Source organism: Phascolarctos cinereus, unplaced genomic scaffold (assembly GCF_003287225.1).
Source record: "Phascolarctos cinereus isolate Bilbo 61053 unplaced genomic scaffold, phaCin_HiC Scaffold_5;HRSCAF=322, whole genome shotgun sequence".
Lineage (NCBI taxonomy): Eukaryota > Metazoa > Chordata > Mammalia > Diprotodontia > Phascolarctidae > Phascolarctos > Phascolarctos cinereus.
In genome coordinates, this window is record NW_027555958.1 from 107874519 (window position 1) to 107887707 (window position 13189).

At 36.3% G+C, this 13189-nt stretch overlaps 1 protein-coding gene across 5 annotated transcripts in view; it reads left to right on the forward strand.

Moving 5' to 3' along the window:
* The window catches only part of SHPRH (SNF2 histone linker PHD RING helicase), a 151209-nt gene that overhangs the window by 70678 nt on the left and 67342 nt on the right, over nucleotides 1-13189 (forward strand). For all 5 annotated transcript variants that reach the window (XR_013486922.1, XR_013486923.1, XR_013486924.1 and 2 more), the window contains exons 22-25: nucleotides 1427-1570; nucleotides 2181-2282; nucleotides 11726-11797; nucleotides 12468-12656. Coding sequence is in view for 2 of the 5 variants with exons in the window: in XM_078155081.1 (XP_078011207.1) it covers nucleotides 1427-1570; nucleotides 2181-2282; nucleotides 11726-11797; nucleotides 12468-12656 (507 nt within the window). In the remaining 3 variants the exon portion in view is untranslated. The remainder of the gene's footprint in view (nucleotides 1-1426; nucleotides 1571-2180; nucleotides 2283-11725; nucleotides 11798-12467; nucleotides 12657-13189) is intronic.

Here is a 13189-nt window from a genome sequence, read left to right on the forward strand (position 1 = left end):
GCAGAATCACTAAGGTCTTGTTCCCCAGCAACAGCACTCTAATGTAATGGACTTGTTGCCACTACCCCTGCTTTTCTGTTGAAATGAGTTGGAGAAAGGAGGAGAAACTATGTATTTCATGTCTAATCATAGATTCCTTTGACACATTTTTGGGAATCTGAAGACTTACTTGGAGAAAAACAAACAGTTTACTTGCTTTTCAGAATCCAACAAAAAATTCCCATAGCCACAAAAGATAATCAAAGTAGTGGAATTACCTTGTATCGGTGCAGCAGTTGCATAGAGTTTAATATACAAATGGTAAATTTGGGTAGAAATGAGCATTCTGAACAGATAATTGCAGCTAGATCAGTCAGCTGGAAGATACTGTGGGTTAATGTAAAAATGCATGTGACGAGAGAAATTATAATGGTGATTCTGTTATAAAAGAGCTTTGAACAGTGTATATAAATAATATTGATTCAGAAACTTCTAGGATTTAGAACAGGAAAGAACCTTTGAGACTTTTTAGTCCAATCCTATCAGTTTACAGATGGAGAAACTAAAGGCCAGAAAAGATAAATGACTATCATGCCCAGGGTCACAAAGGAATCAGTCAGTCAATCTGAAGATTTTTAAAACTCTTGTAAAGAATTCTGTGAGGTGGAGGTGAAGAGAGAGTGCTAGGAAATATGCAAATAATAAGATACGGGCCCACCCTTCCAGGTGTTCCTAATCTAGTTATGTTGAAAAATACCATAGGGATTGTCTAAACTAGCCCCTTAATTTTAAACATTAGGAATATGAGGTCCAGGAAGTGGAAGTGACTTTGCCTAGCTGGTCACACATCTGGTTAGCAGCAGAGCCAGAACCGAAGCCCAATTGTCTAATCCCTCATCCAGCACTTTCCTACTATATATTATGTTGCTGTGTACTCCCTAGCTTAGTACTATAGGGGAGGAAGCACTAGCACTGGATCCAGGGACCTAGATTCAAGACCCATCCCTGATGCAGTGATCACAATGTGTGGTGTGCTTTCCCTGCTAAAATGACCTTGAAGGGGCAGTGGAAGGTCAGGGAAACTGTAGTAAGAACTTGATATCATATGTTTAGCTTGTGAAAAGGGTGTTAGCCCAGGCTTCCCACATTATTAATCTGAATTAGCTGGGAATTTGATTTTTCTTTCCTTTTTTGCTCATTTTTATTATGTTGGAATTGCCAGTTTCCAAATTAGATAGCTAAAATTGTGTGGATAGGGAAATAAATGATCCATCTTATGTAGGTACTTGGTATTATCTCCTAAATGTTACATGGCCAGAGAACTATGTGAGCATTCTGTCTTATTATATAATGCTAGATTTCCCTAAAGATCTCAATGAAGATTTTTGATGAATTATTCCACATTAGGGTTCAGTGCACAACTTTTGTTCCGATTTTTCTTCTACAGTTGCTTCATGAATATTGGATGGTTCTGAGAGACCACGTGTCTGCTATTGATGAACTTGCAATGGCTACAGAACGCCTAAGAGTGCGGCACCCTGATGAACCAAAGCCCAATCCCCCTGTTCTTCACATAATTGAACCTCATGAAGTAAGGTTGCCAGTGAATTTAACCCAGGCAGTGTTGCTCAAAAGACTGTACCTCCAGAGACCTGGAGGTTATGTAGTGTAAGCAAGGAGTCAATCCATAAGTCTTAGTGAGCCTACCTGTGTGCATAGCACTTACTGATTATGTGTACAGACCCCTATATGCTACAGGATTATACCTATACATTTCAGATAGATAATTCCTTACAGGAGATGTCTCAGAAAAGATGTCCTATGAACATTTTAGTCCTCTGTCCCAATATCTCTCATACTTTCAAGGCTAGGAAAATCTTCTACTTAAATTTCATATTTTATTATTTTAGCTCTTTACCAGAAGAGAACAGTTGATATCTGTTCTGTCTATTATAAATCCCTTTGTGTATCTGAAAAATAAATTATTTTAATTGATTCCAAAATCTTTCCTTTTTCATGCTAAATAATCTTAATTCTTTTACAGTTTCTTCATAAGTTCCTTTTCCTAAACATTTTATTCATTTTTACTTGTCAGTGCTTGCAAATTTTACTTTCATGAGGCTAGAGCTAAATGTTTATGTTTAAATATGATTTCACCATTTTTATGAGAATATAGAAACAGGATTTTTTTTTCTTTTTAGGTGGAACAAAATCGAGTAAAGCTATTGAATGACAAGGCAGTTGCCAAATCCCAGCTTCAGAAGAAACTTGGCCAGCTTCTCTACCTTACTAATTTGGAAAAGGTTGTAATACCTTCCTTTATGCATGTTGTGTTGTCATGGTGCCCTCTAGTGGAAGTCAAGCAACACTACAGCAAATAACAGTGATTTTTTTACACTATTAATTTATATTGTAAAGATATATAGAATGCCCTAGGCAGCTCTCTGAGATCATAAGTTTCAGAGATGGTAATGATCTGCATTGGTCAAGGAGTTCCTCACTGGGAGCTCCCTTTACAGATTAAATCATAGGTCTAGTTTCAAAAAAAAAAAGTTATGAAGTCAACTCTGGCAATTTTTAATATAATCCAAAGGGGTATAAAAAGAACATTTCTCCTTTGGATATCTAGAGATAGTCACATGTAGCAAGTAATACATCACTGTATGTGAGTTTACAGGTGTATGGGGGTGCCATGCACACTGTAGTACCTCATAATTTTCACATATTATGCTTGAGTATCTTCCCGCTCCTTGTGCTGCTTCAGTTACTATACCTCTTCCTCACACTGGCAGGTCTAGGTTCTCAGAGAAGGACCACCAACTATTATCTTACACTGAAACTAATATAATCTCCCTGTTTTTGACTCCCAACTCTTAAGCACTCATTAAGGTACTTTATTTATACAAAACCAGCCATTCACAAAAATGACTCTTTTAGATCTTAAATATAAGCATTTACTTAACATTAAAGCAAAAGAAAAAATAATATAATCAGAAGTATAGTCATACATTAAAGTAAATAAAGGAATAATTACATCACAATCCATACATAAACTTAGGTCATACTTTCCCACCAATGCATTTAGTATTTCTGGGAGAGTAGACGTATTTACACCTATTGAAATTTGCTATGGGAACAGAAGTAAAGAAAGCCAAAGTCCTCGGAGTAACAACTCTGGCACTATAAACTTCAGTGTCTTCTTTCTACCTCAGGAACTATTCACACAAGTTCCTTGGTAAATATAATGTCTGTGTGGAACAGATGCTTCCCCTGCCAAGCTAACTAACTTTACTAGGCATGACATCTCAGCCTAGTGGATCTGCTGAGTGATTTTTATGATTCTCTGCTTCTCAGCTATTTGTCTGATCAGCTGAACTTACTTCTCAGCGGCAGCTGTAGTATCTATCACTTCCAGCTTCAAACTTAATGATACAGGGGGCAGTTAGGTGGCGCAGTGAATAGAGCACAGGCCCTCGAGTCAGGAGGACCTGAGTTCAAATCCAGCCTCAGACACATAATACTTCCTGGCTGTGTGACTCTGGGCAAGTCATTCAACCCCAATTGCCTCACTTTAAAAAAAAAAAAAAAGAATCACAGACTTAATGGTACAGTTCTAAAATCTGTCCTTCCACTTCCTTCTCCTTGGACCTATCTTAGCTTATGGTTAGTAAGTCAAAATCTCATCTTCTGCCTATAACTAAGTTACATTTATCTCTTAAGAGAGCAGTTCTGGTGTCCTTATCTCCAATACACTACAGGTTTTCACATTCAAAATAATCAACTGCATGTTTCAGAATTAGTATTAGGGTAGACTTAACTTAGCAACACACTGCTGTAAATGAAAGGGCATTACCTTAAAGAAAGAGTACTTTACATCAGAGACACTGTGAGAGTGCTGGAAATGGCGGCTTCTCTGATCCCTTCCAGCTCTAAGTCTGTGATCCTATGATCCTGATACTTTAGTATAAAACTGTGCTGAAAAATGGAAGCTTACAGTATCTCTGTGCTTTAGGAATTCCATACTTAAATTCTTAAAAGATCATGGTAGGGAACATAATGTATTATAGATTATCTAACCAAGAGAATAAGACTGAACTAGAAATGTTTACAATATTTAGAAGGTTTTAAAATTGGATAATATTTCATATTATACACATATAGATTGGTGGAACATCTCATTAGGATACAATGAAGGGGAAAGATTTTTGGGTGAGACAATTAATTGCTTCCTAGAACAGCTTATTTTAGAAACTAAAAAGAACACAAATGTAGTAGATTTGATCCTAAGTAGTAGATGAGAACTGGTATAGGAAATTATTTTGTTCAACCATTTAAGTAGCATTTACTACCCTCTTTACTAGCTATGTGACCCTGGGCAAGACACTTAACCCCGATTGCCTCACCAAGAAATAAATAAATATATATATATATATATATATATATATATATATATATATATATATATATATATATATATTTTCTACACTCATTATCAATAATGCCAGTTAACTGTTATTCAATTTTTTAAAGTATAGCTTTGGCAAAATTCAGACAGTGGAAAAAATGAAAAGACTAATTAAGTAACCATTAGGAATTTGGGACATTATTTTAAATACCATCTTTAAAGTGGCCTAGAAAAATATACGCTGTAGATTTTTTAAATGGGTGCTGAAAAAAATCTATGCATGTCTAAATACCTAGATAAAAAGATAATAAAGGCAGTCAGAGGAAAGATGACTCCTTCAAAAAAAAAAAAAGCACAAAATACAGGAAATCATGTGTGAATTAAGGGGGGCAAAAAGGAATTGAAATTACAGCTTTCTAAGAACTGCAAAGTTTATTAATATGAGTTTATTTTAATTTTCACTAGGTAGTCACTTGGATGTCCTGATCCTCATAGTACAAAATGTATGTTCTGAGAGAAATAGGAAATAAAAAAGTAGGAGATTCCCCTTGTCTTTTAATGCAGACTTATAAGTTTGAATATTGTTAAATGCATATACTGTTCAACTAGACAAGAAGTAATTGACAGACTAGATATGAAAAAGTCATTGAGATCATTTAAACCTGAAATGATTTAAGTATTCAGAAGTAGTTGAGTTAAATTGTGAAATTTCTGGCCAAGATTTGTAAACTGTTATTTTAAATGGGACAGTGTGCTACGGATCTGGTGGATTGCCATTGTGACTCCATTCTTTTTGGAGAACTTTAGAGTGGTTATTGGGAACTGTAGACAAATGAGGATCACTTCAATCCAGGAAAGCTACTGGAATCCATAAAAAAAAAAGGGTAGGATCATTGGATACTTTAAGCAAGTGTAAGTCATTGAAAGAGAGAACATTGTTTCTTTAGAGGAAAATATGCCTGAATGATCAGTTAGATTTCTTGAAAATGTAAGTAGTCATTTGGCTAACAGAAATTTGAATAGTTGTAATTTATTTAGATTTTAGGTTTTCTAAAAGATTGCATACTCAAAAAAAAAAAAGAATAAGTGAGCCAAATGGGAGAACTGTTTTCTCATAGATAGAGCCAAGAGATAAAAGGTATTAATAATTGAATCTATGTTTATATTATGAAGGGCCCTGAGCTATCTATTATGACCCAAGAAAATGAATCCTCATAGACTTCCCCTGAAAACATCAGCTCAGTGTGCTGCTCTGACCTCCTAAAAGTGAGATATAAGTAGCATAGCAGTTGAAAAATAAGGCATTATCTTACCTTGTACAAAACCAGATGTACTTGTATCTAAAGCACTGTGTATCGGTAAAGTCACTGCATCTCAAGAAAGCTACTCTAAAATGGAGAATATCCAGGGAATTGCAAAATAAAATGATCAAAAATACCAAGTTTAAGAGAACTCTATAATCTGCATGTTATTTCCTCCTGATAGAATGTAAGCTCTTTGAGGGCAGGAACTCTTTTATTTTTGTCTTTGTATCTCTCGCTCCTTGCCCAGTGCCTAACTTGTAGTCAGCACATAATAAATGTATAATAAATAAATTGATAGACTGAGAGTGGAAGCATAACCATAGTGTAAAATCATATGGCATGCACAAGATTAACACATATATTTATCATTTCTTCAAAAAACTGACCATTTCATTTTTCTCAAAACCCTTCTACACCTTAGTAAACAATCTTTGTGAGTTACTGTGACCAAAATAATTCATATTCTAGACCAGAGATGTCAGTTCATGGTCTGTGGACTGCGGCTCACAAAACTGAGTGCCACGAGAACCATATTAAAATGTAATTGGGAAATATTTAACAAAATAAAAATGCAATAAAACACAGATAATGATAATTTGTGGCTTTCGAAGTCAGTATATGGCTTGTAAGGATCAATTTCTATTTGAGTTTGACGCCACTGGTCTAGATAACCTAGTGATTAGTGGGTGACGTTCTGTTACTGAGACTGTACTTAAAGCCTTTCCTGCTTCCAGCATGTTCATTTTCCTTACATAGTCAGAACCCAGAATCACTGCCACACTAGGATGAAACATCAGATTATAGGGCTATAGTAGAGTAATTTTCTTTACCCAGTTAATTAATAAATACTTATTAAGTATCTACCATTTTTGAGGTTATCTTATCCTGAAATACTAGAACTGAAGGACACCAGTTGAAACTTAAAAGGGAAAATTAAAGAACTACAAATGACATGCTTATGAAATTCACTGCAACAAATTATCATAAAGGTCAAAAATATCTAGTTTAGACCAATTGATGATAGATCCATGATAGATTTTTCATGGGGAGTAGGTCTCTTGGTGAGTTACATCCCTAAGCCTTTAAAGTTATGCTTAATGAGCTGGTACCTCAAACTCAAAATGTCCAAAACAGAATTCCCTATTTTTCCCCCAAGATCTTTTGCTTCCCTTACCTTATTCCTTTTTTTTTTTAAAGAAGTTAGTAGAAAAACTGTCCTAATAGAGTTTGAGGTATCATGGGATATCTAGTTCAACTTTAAAGCTTGAGAATGTGATTCCACCCCATACCTGCTTTCTTCAGTAATATATTTACGGATCTGTCAGAGTATTCAGAACATAAACTGTGATGCTATAGCTGTCTGCCAAATTTTTTTTAACTTTAGTTTTCACATAATGTACAAAATTGGATTCCATAACTTATTAGTAAAAGTAGCATTTAGTTGTGTTTTGATAGTTATATGTGTTTGTGTGTGATAATACAAAAATGACATTTTATGGTGTTTTAAGGTTTGTAAAGCATTTATCTAATATTACCTCATTTGAACTTCACAAGAAGTCTGTGAAGGAAGTGCTGTTATCCCCATTTATGCATGAGGAAACCAAGGGTGAGAGAGTTTGAATAACTTCCCCAGGTCCATGCAGCTAGTAAGTATCAGAGATAAGATTCAGATTCAAGTTTTTGCAACACCAGATCTAGCATACTATCCATTATGCCATTTAGGTATAACTACCATACAGTGAAGTTAAGAAATATAGTAAATTAGCACAATTATGTATCAAGTTGCTTGACACTGTGTACTTGTTTAAAAGTAGCTATTAAAGGATACATGCTATACCTACAAATTGTGAAATATCAAGTCAGATAAATCAAAAGCTGTCGCTCAGGTTTTTTTGTATTGTATAAATAAACTGGACTAATTGAATCTCTTACTGAGGCAGCTAGGTGGCACAGTGAATAAAGCACTGGGCCTGGAGTCAGGAAGATCTGAGTTCAAATTCACGCTCAGCCACTTACTAGCTGTGTGACACACCTGTATGACGAAGCCATTTAACCTCTGGCTGCTTGCCTGCCTCAGTTTTCTCAACAGTAAAACAGAGATAATAGTAGCATGTATTTCCCAGGGTTCTTGTGAGTGAGGATCAAATAAGATCATAAAAATGCAAAGCATTTAGCATGGTGTCTGTCATGTAGTAGGTGCTGAATAAATGCTCTTCCTTTCCCTTTCCCCACAACTTTACTACCAGATTACCTGGATGTATTTGACATCATGGTCTAGCTTTGCATACACTCTGCCTCTAGAGGAGTGAGATATTCATATAATTTTGACTAAGTAGTGTGAATTATTACCTAGAAATGGTTAATTGTATTAACCATGTGTCAGTTGTGTGCTGTCTTTAACTACATAACTAAATTGTTAGAAGCTAATGGTTGATTAGATATGCTTTGGGTACAACTCAGATTCTTAGATATAATGACTTTCCACAAATGTGAGAATTTTTGTCACTGTAGAACTGCACAGAAATTCACTATAACACATCAAACTGTTTCCTTAAAAGCTTTTCCACAATGTACTTTGTTAAATAGCCCACACATTTCCATTTTTGTTAACTGAATTTTTAGAGAAACTTGGAAATAATTGAATCTTTTTACACCAGCAACTTTTCCACCTTTTTACTTGTATGACTTGAAAACTGATTTTTACCCTGATTGATTTTTTTATAAAGGTTGGCTCTGACTTTGTGGGCTGTGTATGGTGAAAAGTATAACTTGGAAAAGGCTAAGTGTATAACACAAATTTATTCTCAGTTGTCCTTGACTTGAAATTTCACATGACCATACTTGCTCTCACATCTTTTTTTTTTAATCACACAAATTTAGATAGTCATGAATTTAAACAGATCTCTATGAAGCCTATAGCTAAGAGGTTTTGCACCTAGTACAAATGGTACAGACTGTGCCCAGGACAGTTGGCACAAAAGGCATACCTTGGGGTGGCAGGGAGGAGATATGTGGAGTTGTCCTCAATTTGAAAAGTCAAAGTTTTGAGGGAAAAAAGTCCCAAGGATAGGAGGAGGCAGAGACATACCTAGAATGGTGTGACTTTCTAACAAAGGCTTGGGGACTGGGCCTTTTCCCTTGCCTTTACCCACCTGATATGTTCCTGCCCATCTCTTGCCTTTCTCCTAGGGCAAGTCATGTTTAGAAGCGGTGGAAAACTGTAGGCCTACAGAAACATTCTCCTCCACCCTTAGGCCCTGTAAGATTCCGGAATCCCCCTTTCCCATTATAAGTTGATCCACCACACTTTCAACTTTGCCCTTCCTTACTCAGGAGACTTGAGAAAGCTTAAGAAGAAAGGAAGGGCTCAGGAGACTTGAGAAAGCTTAAGAAGAAAGGAAGGGCTAAACTTGGACAGAGACAGGCAGAGGTGTATCCAGTTAGGTAAGGAGGGACAGATGTATTGTTTCTTTTTCTCTACCCTAAGACCCTTCTTTCCAGAGACTGATTGTGAGGGAGGGAAGGAAGGAGTCATGAAGGACTGTCATAGTCCTCCAGTTACCTCTTCTCTGCAGGGAGCAAAACACAGTGCAAGGTATCCTGCTGTTGGCACTAAGGGTGCAGGCTCACTGGGCAAGAGCTGGGCTTTTCCTCCTCACTCTTAGCTTGGGCTAGACCTTGTGTCCCACTAGTCTGGCTCCCCCTGTGGTAACAGAAATCCTACTTTACTCTCACAATCTCTGCTTGTTATTCTACTCCCACCCCAACACCAGGTGCCTCCTTCTCCAACTTTCCATCCCTGTGCCCTTGCCTTCTTGCTGTCATTTGTCAGGAGACCAGTTGTTGCAGTCTAGTTATGGGTGTGGTTCGTTGTTCAGCACAGTCAATTTTTTGATGATGTATAGATGCATTCATTTGTATACAGCAGGCCTGCACAACCTGCAACCCATGGGCCACTTAAAGGCCCTTGGAATGCTTGCAGCACGTCAAAGGATTTCAGGCGACCTGTGAAAAATGTAGAGGAAAATATCCTTTGTATGTAGAGGAACTCCTTGGCCAGGGCTGCAGGTTGTGCAGGCCTAGTATAGATTATTTTGTCAAGGCTTGTTTTCTAAAGATTAGCTTACCATATACATTTAGTTGTGAATCAGTTGAAAATATTTGCAGATGTTTATCAATAGGAAAAAGCAGAAATTTTAGTGACACTTAAAAGATCAGATAAAATATTAGTGTTTTTACACATAGTACTTCTGGGTTTACTTAATTACTAAGGCACTTGATATAGCAATGAATTTCCATTGATTAAGCTTCTGTAAAATTGTTACAGTTGGTGTTAATGGCAGTTCTTATCTCCTGAATCACTGAGATCAGAAACCCTTTTTGGTAGTTCAGTAAGGTTTAGAAAATATTTTCTCTAAAAGTTAAAAGTGGATTTATTGTTATTAAGGTTATTCTAAAAATATCTCACAAGATAATTTCCAGATAAATGATTCTACTTCCTTACCTAGATTAGTATCCCTTTCATCCAACCCCCTAAAGGATTAGGTGATTATTTAATTTAATTTTTCATTAGGAAATTCAGTTAAGTCCTCCCCTTGGGAACTATACCCTTGCATTGAATTATTTAATGGAGATTTTGAACAGTTAATATTATTTTCAGTTCTAATTTGCAGGTCTTTCCTTCCACGTCAGCAAGTTCTTTTCCTTCCTTCTAATTTCTTTTGCTTTGCTAAAGAAAGTAAAAAGATTCTGTTTAGAAGCTAGTAATAATTAGAATACATGCCAAACTGTTGCTTTTCTGAATTTATTTTTTAAATTTGCAACTAATGACCTAAGTGTTGACACAGAATAAGTAGGAAGGCCTCCATTATAGTCATAGTGTTCCTTTATTTTCATATCTTAATTGGTAAGTGCTTAAAGGGAAACAACATTCTTTTGCAGTAGAATCCACACTGGAATGCAATTTGGAAAAATTAGCAGTGTTATGTCACATTTTGCTTCAAATTGTATTCCCTAGCATATTTATAAAAGTTTTTAAAGTACTGACTTTGAAATAGAGCACTAGTATTCCACTTAAGGAAATATTTTGTGGCCTTTGTGATAGCAGAATGTGTCCATTACCAGCATTGTTCAGATAATATCTTAATTATGCCTCTGATATTATACCAGAGAAATCATTATTTCTATAATGTTGTCAGTTCAGGTCATCACATGTTTATGAAGTACCTGCAAGATGTTTTGAGTCCTGGAGATTTTAAATAAATATATGTATGTATGTATGTATGTATGTATTTATGTGTGTATATATGTGTGTGTGTGTATATATATATATATATATATACGTGTGTATAAAAATATATTTATAAATAAAAAGTGACACAAGTCCTGCTCTCCAAGTGCTTACATTCTAATGACTACATGATAGCAGCTATATAAATAGATGAGACAAGGGAAAGTACAAAGGAAAGAGCCAGATAAAATGTCCGGAAAAGTGTAAGAAGAAAAAGATCACTTTCCACTTTTACCCTGAGAGCAGAGGGTGTCAAGAGATTATTTTGTTGAAGAAATGGCATCAAAGTTAGACCTTGAAGGAAGGAAGACATTTACAGATTGGCAGTCAAAAAAAGTGAAATCTAAAGGCATAAAAGAGGAAATGGGAAATAGAGAATGGCCCCCATTACCTAGAATCTAGAATAAAGGGAGTGCTATGAGCTTTCTATTTTATGCTTTAGGCATTGGGCAACCTATAGTGATATGATTATGATACATTATGGAATCACAGAATTACAATATTAGAAATATTACTGGAGCCGGAGTGTAGAGGAGAAATTGGAGATGGGACATGTTAAAGGCAGGAAGACCGTACTTCTAAGTAACATTTGGAATAGTAGAGGCAACAAGAGATGGAGACCACATAATTGATTTTGAATTGTACTTTAATGTGAACTCTAAGGTTATTAGTCATATTTTAGCTGCATGATTAGGTCTGAAAACTTTTGATGGATTTTTATAGTTTTTTTTCCTTAATATTTTATAGTCTCAAGATAAGACCACTGGAGGAATAAATCCAGAACCTTGTCCAATCTGTGCTCGGCAACTGGGGAAACAGGTAAAATAGTAGTGTATTATAAAGATGGGCAAAAGATAATCTCTCCTTTCAAAGAGCTCAATCTAATGGGGGAGACAACATGCAAACAACGATATAAATGCCAGAGATATACAAAGTATATTGGAGATAATCTACGGAGGGAAGGCACTAGCAGTAAGGGGGAATCAGCAAAGGCTTATTATAGAAGGAGTGATCTTAACTGGGACTTGAAGGAAGACAGAAAGCAGAGATGAGGAGAGAGAGATTCCAGGCATGAGGGACAGCCAGTTAAAATGCTGGAAGTGTAGAGATGGAATGTCTTGTGTGAGGAACAGCAAGGAAGTCAGTGTCACTGGACCACAAAGTATGTGGAAGAGGGTGAGTAAGGTCTAAGAAGACCAGAAAGGTAGGAGAGGGTCAGATAACAAAGGGCTTTGAATGCCAGAGAATTTTATATTTGAGCCTGCTGGTGATAGAGATGGGTTCTTTTAAAAAGGAAACAAACAAAAATAATCATATGTTGTATTTCTAATTTGCATTTAAAGAATATTAGGACTGTTCATTATTAAGAGCTAGAATTATAACTTTCAAACTTTTCCTTCCCACCTAGAACAAAAATTTGAATGTTTTCACATTTTTGGATTCTTTGATAGCAACCCACTGAGATGTTGCTCTCTGTTTTTTCCTTTAGTGGGCAGTACTGACCTGCGGGCACTGTTTTTGTAATGAATGCGTTGCCATTATCATCGAGCAGTACAGCGTGGGCACCCGCCGAAGCTCAATTAAGTGTGCCATCTGCCGACAGACAACTTCACATAAAGAAATCTCTTATGTCTTCACTGCAGAGACTGCAAACCAGGAAGAGGATATTCCTGTGAAGGTAACAATAATTCAGGAGCACGTTAAAGCACAATTTGGAACAAATTGATGGGAGCAACTGTGTCTGCCAAATGACAGAAGTCATCAGAAAAGATTTGGATAGGGAGGCTACAGGCATTAACAGTTATTCAAGGCACAGTCTCTACATGTAGCCATTCTCTGCCAGGTGGCCCTGAAGGCGTTAGCTTTGTTGTCAGTTTTCTCATTTTGCAGAAGACCAGAGGCAGTGTCCTTGTTCTTGCATGAAGAACCACAGACACAAACACCCCTGAAAGTTGAGGCAGATAAAGGAGCATTGTTGAAGAGTTCTGTTTTCTTGTCACCTTCTTACTTAGCCTCTGTAAGTAGATAAGATTTGTGGTTAAATAGGAGTCTGTTTATAAAAATTTTCTCCTTTTTCCCCATTTGACCTGGGCAACTGAGAACAAGGATGTTTCTTACTCCTTTGTAGCAAAACTGAATTTAAAATGTAGGCATTAAGTGAGTGAATGTTGCCACAAGAGGGAGGCAATGAGCTATTGGATCGTAGATTTA